Here is an 18,013-nt window from a genome sequence, read left to right as displayed (position 1 = left end):
TCTATCTTTTTCTGCACTTTATATCCCTTACATAAGAACATGTACCTTTGGAACTATTACACCTTTTCTAGCACTCATCCTCTGGGTTTTCCAGTTCACTGAGTGTACTCCCTTTTTTCTAGCATGGTTATTAGATTAGGAAGACAAGGAAGCTGCGGCATGTAATAATTTGCCAGCTAGAACCAGAACTTATACTGCTTTCCGGGGGCTGGGGATTTAGCTCAGCGGCAAAGCGCCTGCCTGGCAAGCACAAGGTCGTGAGTTCAGTTCCCGGTACCGGAGAAAAACCAAAACCAAAAAAAAAAAAAAAAGAACTTATACTGCTTTCCTGGCTTTAAGATCCTGGACAAGTTGTTTAATTTCTTTTAGTCTCAGTTCCCACATTTAAAAAAAAATTCACCAGGTGTGGTGGCACATGCATATAATCCCAGCATTTGTGAGGCTGAGGCAGGAGGATTGCCTAAAGTTCGAGGCCAGCGTGGGTGGCCACATAGTAAGTTCAGGGCCAGCCCGAACCACATAGTGAGCTGTCTCAACACGCCCTGCCCCCCAAAAAAGTTTTTAAAAATCTCTATATCTTACTTTTTTATAAATTAAAAATTATATTAAACACCTGTAGTATATGATACATAGTAAAAATGCAATAAATATTACTATATTAGTACAATAATATCTTCTCTGTGTGTAGTAATTACTATCATTAATCATTAATTGTCTGAAAGTTTCCTGTGCTATATCTATCCCGCTTGGTGTTTTATAGTCATATTTGGTAGCCTGGCCTTTTTGTGACCTTTAATAAAATCTTGATTTCCAATGTGGGTTGAGGCCACTGGCTAGGGACCATTGTATTAGAGAAATTCCATAAATAAAACAGTAATATTCATAATTATATTTTAATATTATTTCATTTGGTGTGTATGTACTATTATTGCATCCCTTTTACTGATACCATTTAACTGACTTTCTACTTAGAAGATAGTAAATGTTTTATTTCCAAATTTGCTATACATTAAATAATAAAGTCAGTTTTCTATTTTTTTAAAGTCATGCACATCTTCATATACTGATAGGCTTTAATATTACCTGTTCCACCTTTACCATAAAAATCATTTTTAAAAGTTTTCCTTTTATTTTCATGTTGTGTTTCAGTGTGTATAGTCAGACAAAAAGCAATAATCCCCCAGCTTACTCTCGGATTTATCAGAAGCTCAAAATAAGATAGATCAAATCACTTTCTGAAACAAAATTACTTTATTAGTTTAGTAATAATTTTAGGTTACTTTAAAGATAAGGAGCAGCATTTGGAAGGAGATTCATTTCCTGCCTCTGGGCTTTATCTGCAAGAACTACATCTTCAATGTCAAGAGATTGTGTATTTATAACTGAACTATAATAAAGTCTGTACTGGGGGTGTTGCACACCTGACTTGGTCATTGTGATTATATATTAGGTGCCAAACTATTGCTTGTCTTCAGGAAAAAAATACATTACTAAGTGTATTTCATTAAAATTTGGCGTATATGGGGAGGGATCATAAGACCTTTGACTCTTCATTGTAAGTGTGCTTGTGCTAGTTTTGGCCAACATGGTACAGTGATGTTCCTTTTGAAAATAAGTTTCTAACAAATTTAGAGTTTTTGTGATACTGGTGAACTAAAGAATAATTGGAAGATACTGACTTCTAGTATATATGTTTTCACTAAAGCTTATAAACATTTGTTTTTGTACCACTATTTTTATTGATACAGGATATTAAAAATATGATTTTTTTTCCCTCTTTAATCAGTATCATCCACTGTATAGATTAGAGAAATACAGTAAGCAATCCAAAGTTGCCCTTCTTTGTCCATTCCCTTTATGGTTTACCCTACTTTTTGTTACATCTTTTTATCTCAGAGAAATTATCACCCAAAGCAGTTAAGATTGTTATTTCATAATGGTATCTTTCAATACATTATACACACACACCCATATGTTTTTATGGAAATAGCTACTTATTTTCTTCTGGAACTGTAATCTGTGATAGAGCTTTGAAGAAGGAAGTAACTGCTGCTTGTGGTAAATTTTTTTGAAACATACAGAAAGCTTTATTCATTTCAAGGCACACTCAAATCATTAGCCTGCATAAGAGTTTTATCTACTTATTAATTTTTCTCTTCACCTCCGTCCCCTTTTTCATCCTCTTTAGACATACTGTCATGTGTTTAATAAGATGCTTTAATGTGTATATATCATTTTGAATTATATTGTGTTGTTTTGAATATGTATGCTTTCATATTCTAAGTATAATTTAGAAAACAAGAATTATTTGCTCCTTAAAAGTTCAGTGGAATTAAACCCGTAAACTGTCAGTAGACCTCTTCGGGAGCGGATGTCTTTGTGGTTGTTGGTCTATTCAAGTCCTTGAACCAATCTTTTTTTTTTTTTTTTTCCTTTGAACCAATCTTAAGAAAATGTATCTATCTTTCATCTGTCATTTGCATCTCTTAACTGTTCTGCAAAGTTGCCAGAAGCTTCTGTACCAATATTTTCAAAGAACCAGCTTTTTGATTTTAGGGTTTTGTTGATTTATTTTCTATTTGACTTCTGCCTACAAAGGACTGATCAAAAAGTATAGTGTACTTTTTCAAAAAAATTATTGCAAGACAGATTGTCATCAGTCTCACTCAAAATGCTCCCCTTTGCTTATTACCACTTTCTGAAAGTGGTTCTGGAAGTCCTCTTTTGTGAGTCTCTTCTTGTGGCTGCCTTGATGTCCTGAATTTGTTTAGAACATGTACAGCAGTTTTTATCAAAAGCTTTACAATGTGTCCTCACCCACCTTATTCACTGGATCTGGCACTGTGTGATTCTGACTCTTCCCCAAGGTGAAAATGACTGTGAAAGGTTAAACATGTTGAATCAATTCAGGGCAGCCACAACAGCACAGCACTCCCACAACTGCTTAAGAAAGCGTCAAGAGCAGTGGAGTGTGTCTGAAGTAAGGAGTATTTTGACATAGAGTCATGGCAGTGTGTCTTTTACTATAATAAATTTAAACATTCACTGTACTATATTTTTTATCCTATCACATATCTTTATTGTTTCCTTTGTTTTTTGTTTTGTTTTTTGGTAACAGGAATCGAACTCAGGACCTTGCACTTGCCAGGCAGGCGCTATGCTGCTGAGCCATCAACCCGGCCCTTCTTTTTTGTTTATTGAGGATATTCTGCACATGTTTTTCTGACCTTCAGTCTTATTTTCATGAAAACACATAGATAGGTAAATAGGGTTTTTTTGTTTTGTTTTTTTTAACAATGCTGAAAATTAAATCCAGGGCCTTGTACATGCTATTTATCACATTACTTAATCTATCACAGAGCTACACCTCCAGCCTTACAGATTTCTTTTTGAGAACTGTTGTAGCTGTGTCTTACAAGTTTTACCTTGAATAGTTTAAAACAAAACAATATAACAATGAATAGTTTCATTGTTACACCTTTATAAATATTTTGTAATTTCCTTTCTGGCTTTTTCTTTTTGTTGGCTTTTGGGGGCTGGGTTTGGGTTTCTTTGTTTTGTTTTGGTTTTTTTTAATGTCTTTTTGAGACAGGGTCTTGCTCTGGAGTTCAGGCTGGCCTTGAGCTCACTTTGTAGCCCGGGCTAGACTCAAACTCGCAATGATCCTCCTGCCTCAGCCTCCCAAGTGCTGGGATTATAGGCGTGCACCACCACACCCAGCTTGGCCTTTTCTTTAGCCTAAAGATTTAAAAGTATGGCTTTTAGTTCTAAATGAATGGACTTGGTTTGTTTTCTTTTAAAGACAATTTTGTTGCTCTTTTTATTATTAAAAATTCCTAGTTTTATTGTGTTATAACCAAAAAACCTTAGATTATATTTTATTATTATTTTTGTCTTACTAGCTTCACAGAGGAATAAGCTTAAGTTGCCATCTAAAATTGTTGATTCCCAATTGAGAAGTCCCATCTGTACATCTTTATTGCCATTTGTTACTTTTTAAAAATAATAGCCATAGAATTAGGTAAGTAGTATCTCCAGTTGTGATTCAGTTTACCTTTCCCTAATGATGTTGAACAGAGATCTTTTCATTTACTCATTGGCCATTTGAATACCTTTGTGTCCAACTTTTTTGTCCATTTTTTACTTGGCTTATCTTTGTTGTTGAGTTGTAAGAATTCTTTCTCTGGGACATAAGTCACCAAACACATATTATTGCTAATATTTTCTCTCAATCTCTGATTCTCACTTTTTTGTTAATGTCCCTTGAAGCAGTTTTAATTTTGATGAAATCTAGTTTATCTGGGTTTTCGTATTTTATTTTATTGTATTTTTTGACTAAAGAAAGGTAATTTAATAATATAAACAATGACCTGAGTATCTGTAATTTTTTGTACTCTGTTAGATTGTATTCTGTTTCTTGGTGAATGAATTTCAATCCTTAGAGAGCTATTTCTCTTCTAGTCATCACAGCCAAAGGGCAACCCACCAAAATATATTCAGTGAGATATGAAAAGCACACAGTCATGTACTTTGCCTTCTATTTGTCTGCACTGACGAGTTTGTTTTGTTTTAAAGTCTCCCTGTTAGACCCAAATCTGACTACAATTCACTGAAATAAACATTAGATTGATTAAATAATTTTCTGTCAAAATTGAACAGTGGAGAAAGAAAAGAAAACCCAGTTGCAGTGTTCATCTTCATTCTGCAACTTAATGGTACCTATTCTTGAGCATATCTTTAATCCTTATAATAGTGTATGTGTTATTAGTACAAACAGAAACAGTAGTTTATCCCTTTTTTGTATGTTGTTCATTTCTTTTTGTCGTCTTTTTTTTGTTTGTACTGGGGATGGAATTCAGGCCTTCACACTGAGTTTCATCCCCATCCCTTTTTGAGACAGGTTCTCCCTGAATTTCCGAGGCTGAGCTTGAACTTGAAATCTTCCTCCTTTAGCCTTCCAGAGTGCTGGGATTACAGGCATGCGCCCTCACACTCAGCTTCGTTACTGTTTGAAATTAAGTTTAATCAAAACCTACTAACTTCTAAAGTATTGAAATGTTGCGCTAGTATGGCTCCTTTCCCACTAGATTATTATACAAGTATACTTCCTCTTTTTTCCCCATGATACTAAGGAACATGCATTCTGCCACAGAGCTATACCTCTAGCCCTAGATGATAAACTTTTTGTAGCATGTAAGTGTTGCATACACATAGTAGGCTCTCAAAACATGTTTGCTGAATTTGGTTAAAACATTTGCAAACAATTTTCAGGTTTTTGTTTTTTTGTTGTTTTTTTTTTTTTTTTTTTTGGTTTTTCTCCGGTACCGGGAACCGAACTCATGACCTTGCACATGCCAGGCAGGCGCTTTTGCCGCTGAGCTAAATCCCCAGCCCCAATTTTCAGGTTTTTGAAAAAGTAGTTCCCTAAGATGTTTGGTAGACAATCTAAGTCTGCATGCTTTTTGTGCTTTGAGAACAGTAAAAACACTTCCATTTGACCCTAGTTTTGTAAGTCAAAAATTTTTCTTCAGCACCTCTTACAGGAAGTTATTTCTGTCTTCCTAAATTTAAAACTAATAATTTGTAGTTTTAAAGAAGGCACCTTTACATTCCAAAATTTTGGAATTAATTAATTGTGTGATACTGCATGGATTGGTCCTGTTTAAACCTAGTCTTTTAACAGCTATATTTTTCTTAGGTATGTAGACTAGGGTTTTGTGGCAAAAACTGAAGTGTTTCTACCTTTGAGCTATATCTGTAATAAGCTATATCCAGTATCTGTAATAAGCAAAATGTGTTTCCTTGAAAGTAACACTAAGTGAAAAAAAAAAAAGCCAGGCTCAAAAAGGTACGTACCGCGTGGTTCCATTTATTTAACATTTGCGAAACATAATTATATATAGAGAGAAAACAGATTAGTGGTTGCCAGGATTGAGGAAGGGGGAGAAAGGATGGGTGTTGCTGGTTCAAGTACCGATGTCATGTAATGTTGGTACAGTTATTTTGGATGGTGATGGTGGTTACAGAAAAGCTACATATGTTATAAAATAACACTAAGCTGTACTCACACTTACAAGTGTGTGCTTATATTACTGGCAAAGTCTTTGGGTATGCCAGTGTCATTTCCTGGTATTAATATTATATTTATTTTTACAAAATGTTAACATTGGGAGAAGTGAAGGGTGTTGTACTTCCCTACACATTTCTTTGCAACTTCCTCAAAATGTATAATATACTGTGAAGTGGAATATAGTTTGTATGTCTTTCTGCCTTAGTAATAGTACTCCAAGAGAAAGCTGCAGCTTCAGTTTTCTCATAAGCTAAATTAAACTTGTTTAAATATAAACTTTTCTTAAACCCTGTGTTTTTGCTTTTGCTTTTCTTTTTGTGCTGCTGAGGATCAAACACAGGGCCTCAGTGTATGGTAAACAATACCTTTAACCCAACTCCCGTGTTTTTTTTCCCTTCACTTTGAAATGTTCTATTTAACGTAGTAAACATCTTTTGGGTCATTCTTGAAAGACAGTGAAGAAGAATCTGGAAACATCTTAAAAAGTTGATGTAAAAATACACCATTCCTTTTGGATAAATTTGGGAGTATGTCTTCTCATTTTGCCATAAATTTGTTTGGCTTTTATTTCACATCTTTTTTTATTGGTGCATATTGGTTATACAGTATATATTATTAATAGGTTTCCTTTTTGACAGATTCGTACATGCATGTAGCATGTTTTGATCATTTTTACCCCTCCCTGTCATCTCCTTGCACCACCCTCCCCCTTGTTTTGTATTTCGTAGGGTGGGTTTTGAGGAAGCCCTGTGTTAAACATGAGTATAATTATAACAATAATTGGTAGCTGACCCTTTGAATCAGATGCTTACTGAGTGCTTTCTACATATCATCACATTTCATCTTTAAAATAACTTTGTGAAGTAGGTGCTATTAAGTATCAGGAAACTGAACATCAAAAGTTAATATAACCTGGAATAACATAGAGAAGTTAACTCAGCCAGAGTTCCCAGACCTATCTTGTGACAATTATTTTGTATTTTTTCTTTATACTATGCAGTACAGAACTCTACAGAAGTTAATAATATGATGGGAGTTTCTCTCTCTCCCCACCTCTCTCTCTCTCTCTCTCCCTCCCTCCCTCCCCATCTACCCTCCCTCCCTGTCTACCTCTCTGTCTCTGTGTCATACATCCACTCCCGCAACCCCACTTGCATTGTTGATGATCAAGCCTAGGGCCTTGCCCATGCTAGACAAACACTCTACCATTAAGCTACATGCCTAACCCAAGAAAAATACATTTCTTTCATACTACAGTCCTAACCTGGTATGAGTGCTTTGAAAGTTACTGAATTTGGCACTAAATGCATCTTGATATAAACATTTTGTCCTGGTATTTATTCATCATTTGTTTGGTACTCAATACCCCAGCTAGAATTTGTCAGTGTCAGTTGCTTTGTGACTCATTACCCTTTCTAACCAAAACAATTTGGTGCTCCTCTTGCCTCCTGGAACCAATTAACAATTAGTACAGAGTTACCACTACAATTAGAAAGAAGGTATAAAATACTTTGGGAGCAGGGCTGACATACCCCTTTCATTCCAGCTGCTTGGGAGCCTGAGGTGGGAAGATTCACAAGTTTGAAATCAGACTGGGCAACATATGGAGAATCCCCTAAGAAATTAATTTTTTAAGAATTAGAAATATTTTAGTGTTTAAAATTGATAGTCTAGGGTTAGCTCAGTGATAGAGCATTTGCCCTAGCATGTGTAAGGCCCTGGGTTTGATTCTCAGGACGGAAAAAAGTGATACTCTAATGAGTGAAATTGTCCTATCAGTTACGGAAATTCAGATTGACTTATATGTAATACACAAGTAATATACTTAACAGCACTTAGCCCAGTAAGTATTAGTTGGTCTCATTATTTTTGTGGATCTTTCCTCTGGTCAGAGTCAGTTTGCTATTACCTAAAAATGTCTTCAGTTCTTTGCCTATATGCTGCTTTGACTTACTAAATGTATGTTCTGTTATTTATATGACCTTTATGTATTGTTTATTTTTATAGTCATAGGGAACTAGGTTTGTTTTGTTCTGTTTTGTTGTCTTGAGGGAAAAATTGCCAATTATTGGTGCTATACAATTGAAAATAACAATAGACTAGAGTACTATAATCTTCCCAAGTACTAACCAAGCCCAACCCAGCTTAGCTTCTGAAATCAGGTGGGATTGGGCATGTTCAGGGTAGTATGGCTGTAGACTAGAGTACTACAATCTGAAGGCTGAAAATTTTATATATGTGTACATATAATTATTGATTAGATTTTTTAGCAGTAGGTTCACAGCAAAATTGAGAGGAAAATATAGATCTACCCCACCTATGCCTGCTGCCATATATGCTGCATGGATTAAAAATAAATTTATCAGCAGCTGTATTTTTTAAGGTATAATTCCTAACCATAAAGTATATTCTTAAGGCATATCGTTCAGTGTTCTTTAGTGTAGTCACAAAGCTGGATACTTTTTATAAAAAATAAATTTTATTATACATGTTAAAGGTAAACATTATACCATTAGGGAATACATAGACTAAAGCAAATTAGCATACCATCTCACATGGTTACTCTGTATAGTTGTTGATGGAATGTTGGGATTGAACCCAGTGCTTTGCACATGCCAAGCAAGCACCCTACTACTGAACTACATCTCCAGTTACCATGTTTGTTTTTGTGGCATGAATACCATTTAAAGTTTTTTATTAATTATAATCTTCATGTACATTAGATTTATAGACTTGCATTTCTACATCTGTAGATGTGATACTTTGTATCCTTTGGCCTATATCTCCCCACCCGCTTACTGAGCAGTAGAACACCGTAACTTACTCTCATGCCTGCGTTGTCTCCTCTATCACTCTGTATATATTTTTTTAAATTTTTGCAGTGTAAATGACCACGCATTACTTTTCTAAGTTTGGCAGACTTAGCATACTGTCCTCCAGGCTCATCCATTTTGAGACAAATGGCAGGATATCCTTTTTAAAGAGTGAATAATAATTCCAGTTTCTTTGTCCATTTGTGCATCAGTAGACACTTGGGTCGTTTCCATGTCTTGGCTTTTATGGATAATGCTGTGATAAATATGGGAGTGAAGATACCTGTACAAGGTGATTATTTAATTTCCTTATGAGATATGTCCCATGCCAGATTGCTAGGTCATACGGGTTTTTTTTTTTTTTTTTTTTTTTTTCATTTAATTTCACACGTAAAGGGTATATATACTTATGGGGTATTCATGTGTTTTGATACATGTATACATTGTGATGTTCAAATTAGATAAACATATCTGCCTCAAACATTTTTTCTTAGTGGTGGAAATATTTAAAGTCCTTTCCTCAGGCTTTTTTGAAATAGTACAGTATCATTGTCTCTAGTTACCCTACTGTGCAGTAGAACACTGTAACTTCTCCTATCAAACTGTAATACACATTGACCAACCTTTTTCCATCTCTCCATCCCATTTACTTCTTCCCAGTATGTGGTAACCACTAATCTTACTTAAGAGATCAGCATTTTTGGATTCCATATATAAGTGAGATCATGTATTTAACCTTCTGTGCCTGGTTATTTCACTTAATATGACTTTTAGTTACTTTCATGTTATCATAAGTGACAAGATTTCATCCTTTTTATGGCTCAGTAGTATTCTGTGTATGTGTGTACGTGCACATGTGTGCACATGCATATGGTGCTACCACATTTTTCTTCTTTCCATTGGCTACTATGAATAGTGCTTCAATAAACATGAGAGTACAGATAATCTCACTACTGGGTATATATCCAAACAAAATATACAGTACAGTGTCATTGTCTGTAGTTACTGTACTGTTCCTTTTCCCGTTCTCACCAGAACTTATTTGCCATTTAGCTAGTAGCCACTCTAGATTGAGATGCTGTTTCATTGTAGTTTGGGGGATTTTTTTGTTTTGCTTTTGTCTTTTTGACAGTTTTGCTACACCGTTCAGGCTGGCCTTGAACTCACTTTGTAGCCCAGACTGGCCACCATGACCAGCCTTCATTGTAATTTTGATTTGCATTTCTCTGATGATTAGTGAAGCTGAGCATTTTTCCACAGATCTGCTAGCCATTTTGTATAGCTTCTTTTAAGAATTGTCTGTTTAGGTTTATTGCTTCTTTTTAAATGTAGAGATTATTTGGAGATTTTACTTGTTTTTGTTTTTTGCTTTTGAGTTCTGGATATTAATCTGTTATCAAATGTATAGTGTACAAATGTTTTTTCCCATTCTACAAGTTGGCTATATCTTCACTCTGTTAATTGTTTCCTTTGCTATACGGAAACTTTTTAGTTTGATTTAATTCTCTTTGTTCATTTTTGTTTCCTGTGCCTTTGGAATCTTATCCAAAATACCCTTACTTTTGTTTATTTGTTTGTCTTTGTCTTTTTGAGACAAGATTTCTACGCAGTTCTGGCTGCCCCTGAACTCAGTTTGTAGCCCAGGCTGGCCTCAACTCACCGTGATCCTCCTATCTCAGCCTCCTGAGTAAAACACCTTCACTTATGTCAGTGTCCTAAAGCACCTATGTTTTCTTCTAGTAGTTTTATAACTTTACATCTTATGTTTAAGTTTTTAATTAATTGCTTTTTCTTTTTAGTGAGACCAATGGCCAAATCTTGAATCCATTTTAAATTGTTTTTTTTTTAATATGGTGAGACAGATGGGTCTAATTCATTCCTCTGCATGTGGATATTCAATTTTCCCAGCACTATTTATTAAAAATAAAAAGACTGTTCTTCCATGTTCTTAGTATATTGTTAGAGATCAGTTAGTTGTAGATGTATGGGTTAATATCTAGATTCTCTAGTCTGTTTCATTTGTTTATGTATCTGTTTTTATGCCAGAACCATGCTAGTTTACAGTTGCTTTGTGGTAAGTTTTGAAGTCAGATAATGTCATACTTCTTGCTTTGTTTTAGTGCATGTCAATAATACAGAGAAGTAATGTTCATTTGGGGGAATTGGTACATGCATATAACGTATCTTAACCATTTTTGATCCTTTTACTTTCTGATTCCTTTATTTCCCCCATATGTAGGAGTGTACTATTGTAGTTTCCTATTATCTTTATTTTTATTTATCATTTATTTATATTTTAGGTTTTTCATATAAGCAAGAACGTGCAATATTCAACTTTGAACCTACCTTATTTTACTTACTGTGATTGTTTCTCAAGTTCAATCCATTGTCCTGCAAATGATGATTTTATTTTTATTTATGATTAACATTCCATTTTGTGTGTGTGTGTGTGTTTTCTTTATTCATTCACCTGTTGGAGGGCATCTCACTGCTTCCAAAGATAAGCTGTTCTTAATTGCACTACTATAAACATGGGGGGGTGTGTGTGTGTGTGTATCACAATAGTATGATGTCTTTAATTTTTCAAGAATAGTTGGGCCAAAAGGTATTTCTAGTTTTTTGAGGTAATCTCTAGACTGATTTCCATAGTGCATTTACTACCTTATATTCCCATCAACAATGTAGGAGGGCTCCCTCCCGATCCTTGCCAGTGTTCATTGTTTTTTGTGTTCCTGATGATAGCTATTCTGACTAGGATAGGATGGAACCTCAAGGTTGTTTTGATTTGCACTTCTCTAATGGCTAGATGTTGAGATAGTTTTATATACTTAATGTCCCTTTGTTCTTCTCTTGAGAAGTGTCTGTTTAGTTCATTTGCCTATTTTTTTATTTGGATCATTTCTTTTGAGAGGTTAGTTTTGTTGAATTCTTTATATATTCCAGATAGTAGTCCTCTATCAGATGACTAGTTAGCAAAATTTCTTTCCCATTCTATGGATTGTCTCTTCACTGTTCATTGTTTTCTACGCTAGAAAAAGCATTTTAATTTGGTTAATCTCATTTGTTGACTCTTGGTATCATTTCCTGTGCTATTGGAATTCTACTCAGGAAATTTTTGCCTGTGCCTGTGGCTTGAAGTGTTGAGCTCTGTTTTTGTATATAGGTCTTTGATGCATTTTGATTTAAGGGTTTTTTCTTTCTTTTTTAAGACAGTGTCTCACTGTAGTTCAGGCTGGCTTTGAACTCACTGTGTAGCCCAAACTGACCTTGAACTTTTGACAGTGCTCCTGCCTCAGCCTTCTGGGTTTAAGATGTGCACCACCATGCACAGCTTGATTTGATTGTAGTACAGAGTGAAAAATAGGGATCTAGTTTATGCAAATAGATACCCAATTTTCCCAACACCATTTGTTAAAGATGCCATATTTTCTCTGAGGTATGTGTTTGGCCCCTTTGTCAAAAGCCAAATGGCTGTAGGTGCAGGGGGCTTATTTCTGTGTCTTCTGTTCTGTTCCATTGGTCTGCATGTCTGTTTTTGAGCCAGTATCATGTTGTTTTGTTACTATAGCTTTATAATACTGAATCCATTATTCAAAATACTTTGTGGTTTTGTTTTTGTTTTTTGCTTGGGATTGTTTTGACTATTCTGGGTTTTTACTGATTCTGTATAGATTTTAGTGTTTTACTAGTTCTTTAAAGAATATTTTGTATCCTAATAGAGATTGCATTAAATCTATACATTGCTTTTGGTAATATGCCATTTTCACAATATTTTTCCAATGTAAGAATAAGGTATGTCTTCATTTTCTGATGTCCTCTGTAATTTCTTTCCTTAGAGTTCTGTAATTTTCTTTATAGACATCTTTCATCTCCTAGTTAGTTTGATTTTTAGGTACTTAATTTTTTTGAAGCTATTATGAATGGGATTTTCTAATTTCTTTCTTGGTGGGTTTATTATTGCTATACAAGAACGCTGTTGGTTTTTTGTTTCATTTTGTATTGGGGATTGAACCCAGGGCCTTTACATTGAGCCATTTTTTTGTTTATTTGTTTTGATTTGTCTTTAGGGACAGGTTCTCTGTTATCGCATTGAGGTTATAATTATCTCTTTAGTTATTTGTCATCTGTTTCAAGCCATTTATTTCTCAACAATAGATACTGGTTTTGCTTTTACACTATCCTCAGGACTTAGACTAAGACCCACCTGGTTTTAAAGGCTTTTTAGTACATATTTTTTGAATGATTATAACCACAGATAATTCTTGATGCCTATAAGCCTTATGTATAAACCAAAAGCTTCATATTCTATAATCAGTGGTAAATATTAATATGGGCTTTTTGTTGCTAAGACTTATACTGGTGTTGGAAGACACTTGAAAGATTATCTAATCCAGGCTTCCCTCATGTACCATATGCTCATACACCCATACATGTGTACACAAAACAAGTTAAAATCATAGAGGTTGAATGACTTAGGAAGTTGAGACTAAAAATCTGTGTTTCCTTACTTTTTTACTGTGCCCATTCTATTTTATTTTACACCTTGGTCTATTCTGATAAATAACAGTGAATATTCATTTGTTACATAAAGTTTAGGGACAGGACCTTGAAGATACTAACTTCATATTATCTTGCCACTTTTAATTATAAGTAACCAGTTACTAATCAGAATATTAAAAAAGAAATTTTAAATAAATTTTGACAACTATAGCATTTTTCTGTTTTACAGACCTCCGTGAGTGAAAGTCTTCAGAGGGAAGCTGCAAAGAAGCAGGCCATGAAACAGGTAAGGTGGATGACTGAAGTATGTGTTTTGGTGAAGTATTTCAGCTCATATTTTTAAGTATCAGTTTTGGTATTATATGGGTGCATAGACCAAAGCAAAGTACATATGTATAGTAAAATAATTTTATTTTGACCATTGTTTTTCTGTAAAAATCTTTCTTGATTTATATGAATTAGAGATTTTTTCCTGTCACACTGAAGAATAAAAGAATTAGCTTTTGGAAAGGGAGAGTGGCTGAGGATTGAACCCAGGGCCTCATACATGCTGCATTCCTAGCCAAGAATTAGCTCTTTATTGCTGGCTGTAGATTAAATCATCTCTGCTTTCACATAGTGACTTCTTTCATTTATTGTTATTAGTTATTAAATTCCTATTTGTGAACTTATTTGGTCTATATGGCTGCCCTCGTGTGCGTGTGCGTGTGCGTGTGCGTGTGCGTGTGTGTGTGTGTGTGTGTGTGACAGAAGGAGAAAAGGTTTTGTGGTTTTATAATTATCTTACATTCACCTACTAGGAAAGGTTACTACAAGAACCTAGTGTTTCCTAGGACTTTTTACATACATAATGTTTTAGGATTCTCACAGGTATGTTCATGGTCCTGATTAAGTAATCTCAACTTCAGAAAGGAAAAACTACTACTTATCGTGACATAACTAATTATAGTACTAGGCCTGAGGTTTTCTAAATTTTTTTTTTCTTGATACTGAGAATCGAACCCAGGGCCTTTATAATGACACCAGGCCTTTTTTCTTTTTTATTTTGATAGAGGGTCTTGCTAAGTTACCCAGGCTGGGCTTGAACTATGATCTTCCTGCCTCAGCCTCCCACATTGTCACCCTTTCATTTTAAAAGGATCATTTTTGAGTTCCACACTGTATTGGGCAATGTAGAAATTCAAGAAAAAGTTAAAGTATGCAGTCTACTTAGCAACTTACAAGCTGAGGCAAGAGGCTCAGATTTGTGAAACAGTTTCAAATTAAAAACATCAAGCATATCATTAAGAGTTAGGTGTTGTAGTACAGAATGTGCTGTCAGAGTTTGAAAGAAAGGTCAAAGAATGCGGAAGGTAGAAGTAACATAAATAAAAGCTGAGAACTTCACCTGACTGCTGTTATAAAACTACTTTTTTTTTTTCTTTTTTGAGACAGGGTCTTGCTATGTAATTTAGGCTGGGCTGCACCCACTCACAGCAATCCTCCTGCCTCAGCCTCCCAAGTTCTGGGATTATAGGCATGCACCACTTTTTAAATTAGTAAATTACAGGGCCGGGGATATAGCTCAGCAGCACAGCACCTGCCTGAGTTTGGTTCCCAGTACAAATGAATGAATGGCTATTGAAAAATTTTTTTTTTTAATGTCCAGATTTTGATCAAATACTGGGGACTAGGGATTGAACTCGGGTACACTACCATTGAGCTACTACCTACCAAGTGTTTTCTACCATTATACATTCTAAAACTAAACATTTTATTTCACACCTTATAAAGGGTGATATGAGCAGGTGTAGTGGCACACGCTTGTACACCCAGCACTTAGGCTAACGCAGGAGGATCCTACAGATTCAAGGCCAGCCTGGGCTTCAAAGTGCATTCAAAGCCAGCCTAAACTGGACAGTGAAATTCTGTGTGGTACGACCTGAATGTTGTGGTGCACTCCTGTAATCCCTGTACTTTGGGAAGCTGAAGCAGACGGATCACAAGTTTAAGCCCAGCCTAGACAGCCTAAGGATTAACAAGATTCTATCTCAAAATAAAGAGCGAGCTAAGGATATATAAGTCAATGTGACTGCCCTGGGTTCAATCCCAACTACTGAGATGGTAAAAAAAAGTGATAAAGAGGTGAGAGATGTAGCTCAGTGGTAGAGTGCTTGCATCAGAGTCCTAGGTTCAATCCCTAGCACTGAAAAAAAAGAAAAATACAGCTATCTTAAAACCAAGATTAAATGTTTCTCTGTCATACCTTAGTACTTTTCATATGGATAATTTATTGATGGATTGATTGTAGTAATGATTAAACAAGGACATTCACACTGAGCTACATTCCTAGCTCTTTTTATTTTGAGACAGTCTCACTGTTTGTTGAGGCTGTGTTTGAACTTGAAATGCTTTTGTTTCAGCCTTCCAGAGTACTGGGATTACAGGAGTACACCACCACATCCAGCTAGCCTCACTTCTTTAGCTGAAGAAAATTAAGGCACAAAAAGCACTAAACAGGCTTGCCCAGATTGTGTAAGTGGTAATTGTAGAGCCAGATTCAAACCTAGGCAGCCTAGCACCAGAATTTACATATATATTTTTCTATCTAGAATGTGATTTATGTAATTTTTGTGATATTTTTCTAATTCATGAACCTTTCTGAATAAACTATACATGGACTTTTGATGCTCTCTGTTGACTGGTTCATATTTTTTAAACTTATTTTTAAAAGACCAAACTGGAGATGCAGAAGGCCCTTGCAGAAGATTCCACTGTATACGAATATGACAGCATTTATGATGAGATGCAGAAGAAGAAGGAGGAAAGTAATCCTAAATTACTTTCGGGAAAAGATAGAAAGGTTGGTGGCAAAATAATGAACTTTCCTTGACTTTGACATGTATTTTGTATCTTAATTTTATTGCGAGATGAGAATCATTGGAGAAAAAGCTAAAAACATGCAGTAATCCTGCGTCCAAATGTTGATAAAGTATTTGAAATATGTGAGGAGTCTCCAGTTTCAGATTATAGATTGGATTTTAGGACCAAGGAAGCCTTATGTATAATATCCTAACAGTAGTTAGTTGAATGATCTTACTGCTCTATAAATTTTTTTTTTATTTTCCTTATAAATTTTATGTTCCAAATTTATACTGCTAATGCCTTGTACATATTAATGTATGTTTTATTATCCTCTCAGTTTTCTTTTGCTTCCTAGCTAGTAACTGAATTACTTGCCTATACCTACCATGATACTACTTTTTGAAAAAAATTATGGGGGTGGGTATTGAAATAAGTTCAAATTTTCTTTTTATGACTCTTGTTCTTTCATAAGCACCAACTAATTGTGAGGATCTCTGCAATATATTATCTACTAGGAGAGTGAGGATGTAGGATTAAAGCTACTATTAACATATTTCTGCTAATGTGAAAAACTAGTAGGAACTTTTATGATTCATTTATTTATTGAATTAAGATAATGACAGGGTGAGGAAACTGAGAAAAATGTTTTATTTGATCATTTGTAAAATAGTACTATAGATTTCTCTCAGTGCTATGCTTAAATTTTTATTGAAAACAGTTTTAATACTAATCTTGCTGAGAAGATGACAGTACTGTTTGGGGTAGCCATTTCTGTACTAATAAAGTCTTTTTAAGAATTATAACTATTATTTTTGAGCCTCTCCTAAATACTCTATTTTTCTTCTAGCCCAAGTATATCCACAACTTACTAAAAGCAGTTGAGATCAGAAAAAAGGAACAGGAAAAAAGAATGGAAAAGAAAATACAGAAAGAACGAGAAATGGAAAAAGGAGAATTTGATGATAAAGAGGCATTTGTGACATCTGCTTATAAAAAAAAACTGCAAGAAAGAGCTGAAGAAGAAGAAAGGGAAAGGAGGGCTGCTGCACTAGAAGGTAAAATGGGAGGCAAAAAAGTACAGGAAAACCAGAATTCTTACCCTATCAATAGCCATTTGTTCTGGCACTGAGCTTTTGGGTTATAATATTGTAATCATAATTTATGTGTATCATTTCAAAATACCAGATAAAAGGTACCATGTAGTAGTATAAAACAAAGGAGGGGGCTGGGGATTTAGTTCAGCGGCACAGTGCCTGCTTGGCAAGTACGAGGTCGTGAGTTCAATTCCCAGTACCAGAAAAAAAAAACAAAAAAAAGAACAAAGGAGATTTTAAGTGAACACACAGTTGAACTCTTCAATAACTATTATTTCTGGTGGACTTTTCACTTAGCTCTCTTTTTATTTCACTATGGTCATTAGAAGTTGTTGCCTTAGAACATGATTCCAAATGTAAAAAATTACAAGTTATATATAACACTATAACATTTGTCAGAAACAGTATAAATGTAACTTTAAACTCTTCAGTTTTGGGGATGACAACCTCACCACTACTCAAGGAGATCAACTAGGTGGTTAGAAGATGAGTAACATTAATTGAAAAAAGAATAAATATGACACATGTGCAGAGGCTAAAGAATATCTTAATGCTTTACTTTAGTGCTTTCTGTCCATGATCACTTCCTCAGTAGTACATAAACTTACAAGTAATTTAGTGGGCAAGTGTTCTTCATCTTGTTTTTGTTTTTTTTTTTTTTTTTTTTTTTTTTTTTTTTGTACCGGGAACCG

At 34.8% G+C, this 18,013-nt stretch overlaps 1 protein-coding gene across 3 annotated transcripts in view; it reads left to right on the top strand.

Annotated features, from left to right (window-relative positions):
- Positions 1 to 18,013, top strand: part of Nsrp1 (nuclear speckle splicing regulatory protein 1) — a 50,052-nt gene that overhangs the window by 27,513 nt on the left and 4,526 nt on the right. For all 3 annotated transcript variants that reach the window (XM_005402665.2, XM_005402666.2, XM_013503523.1), the window contains 3 exons: positions 13,613 to 13,669; positions 16,097 to 16,225; positions 17,075 to 17,282. In XM_005402665.2, the coding sequence (XP_005402722.1) occupies positions 13,613 to 13,669; positions 16,097 to 16,225; positions 17,075 to 17,282 (394 nt within the window). The remainder of the gene's footprint in view (positions 1 to 13,612; positions 13,670 to 16,096; positions 16,226 to 17,074; positions 17,283 to 18,013) is intronic.

The sequence above is a fragment of the Chinchilla lanigera genome, unplaced genomic scaffold (assembly GCF_000276665.1).
Source record: "Chinchilla lanigera isolate Chin_1 unplaced genomic scaffold, ChiLan1.0 scaffold00080, whole genome shotgun sequence".
NCBI classification, from domain to species: domain Eukaryota; kingdom Metazoa; phylum Chordata; class Mammalia; order Rodentia; family Chinchillidae; genus Chinchilla; species Chinchilla lanigera.
This window is presented reverse-complemented; position numbering and strand designations above follow the sequence as displayed.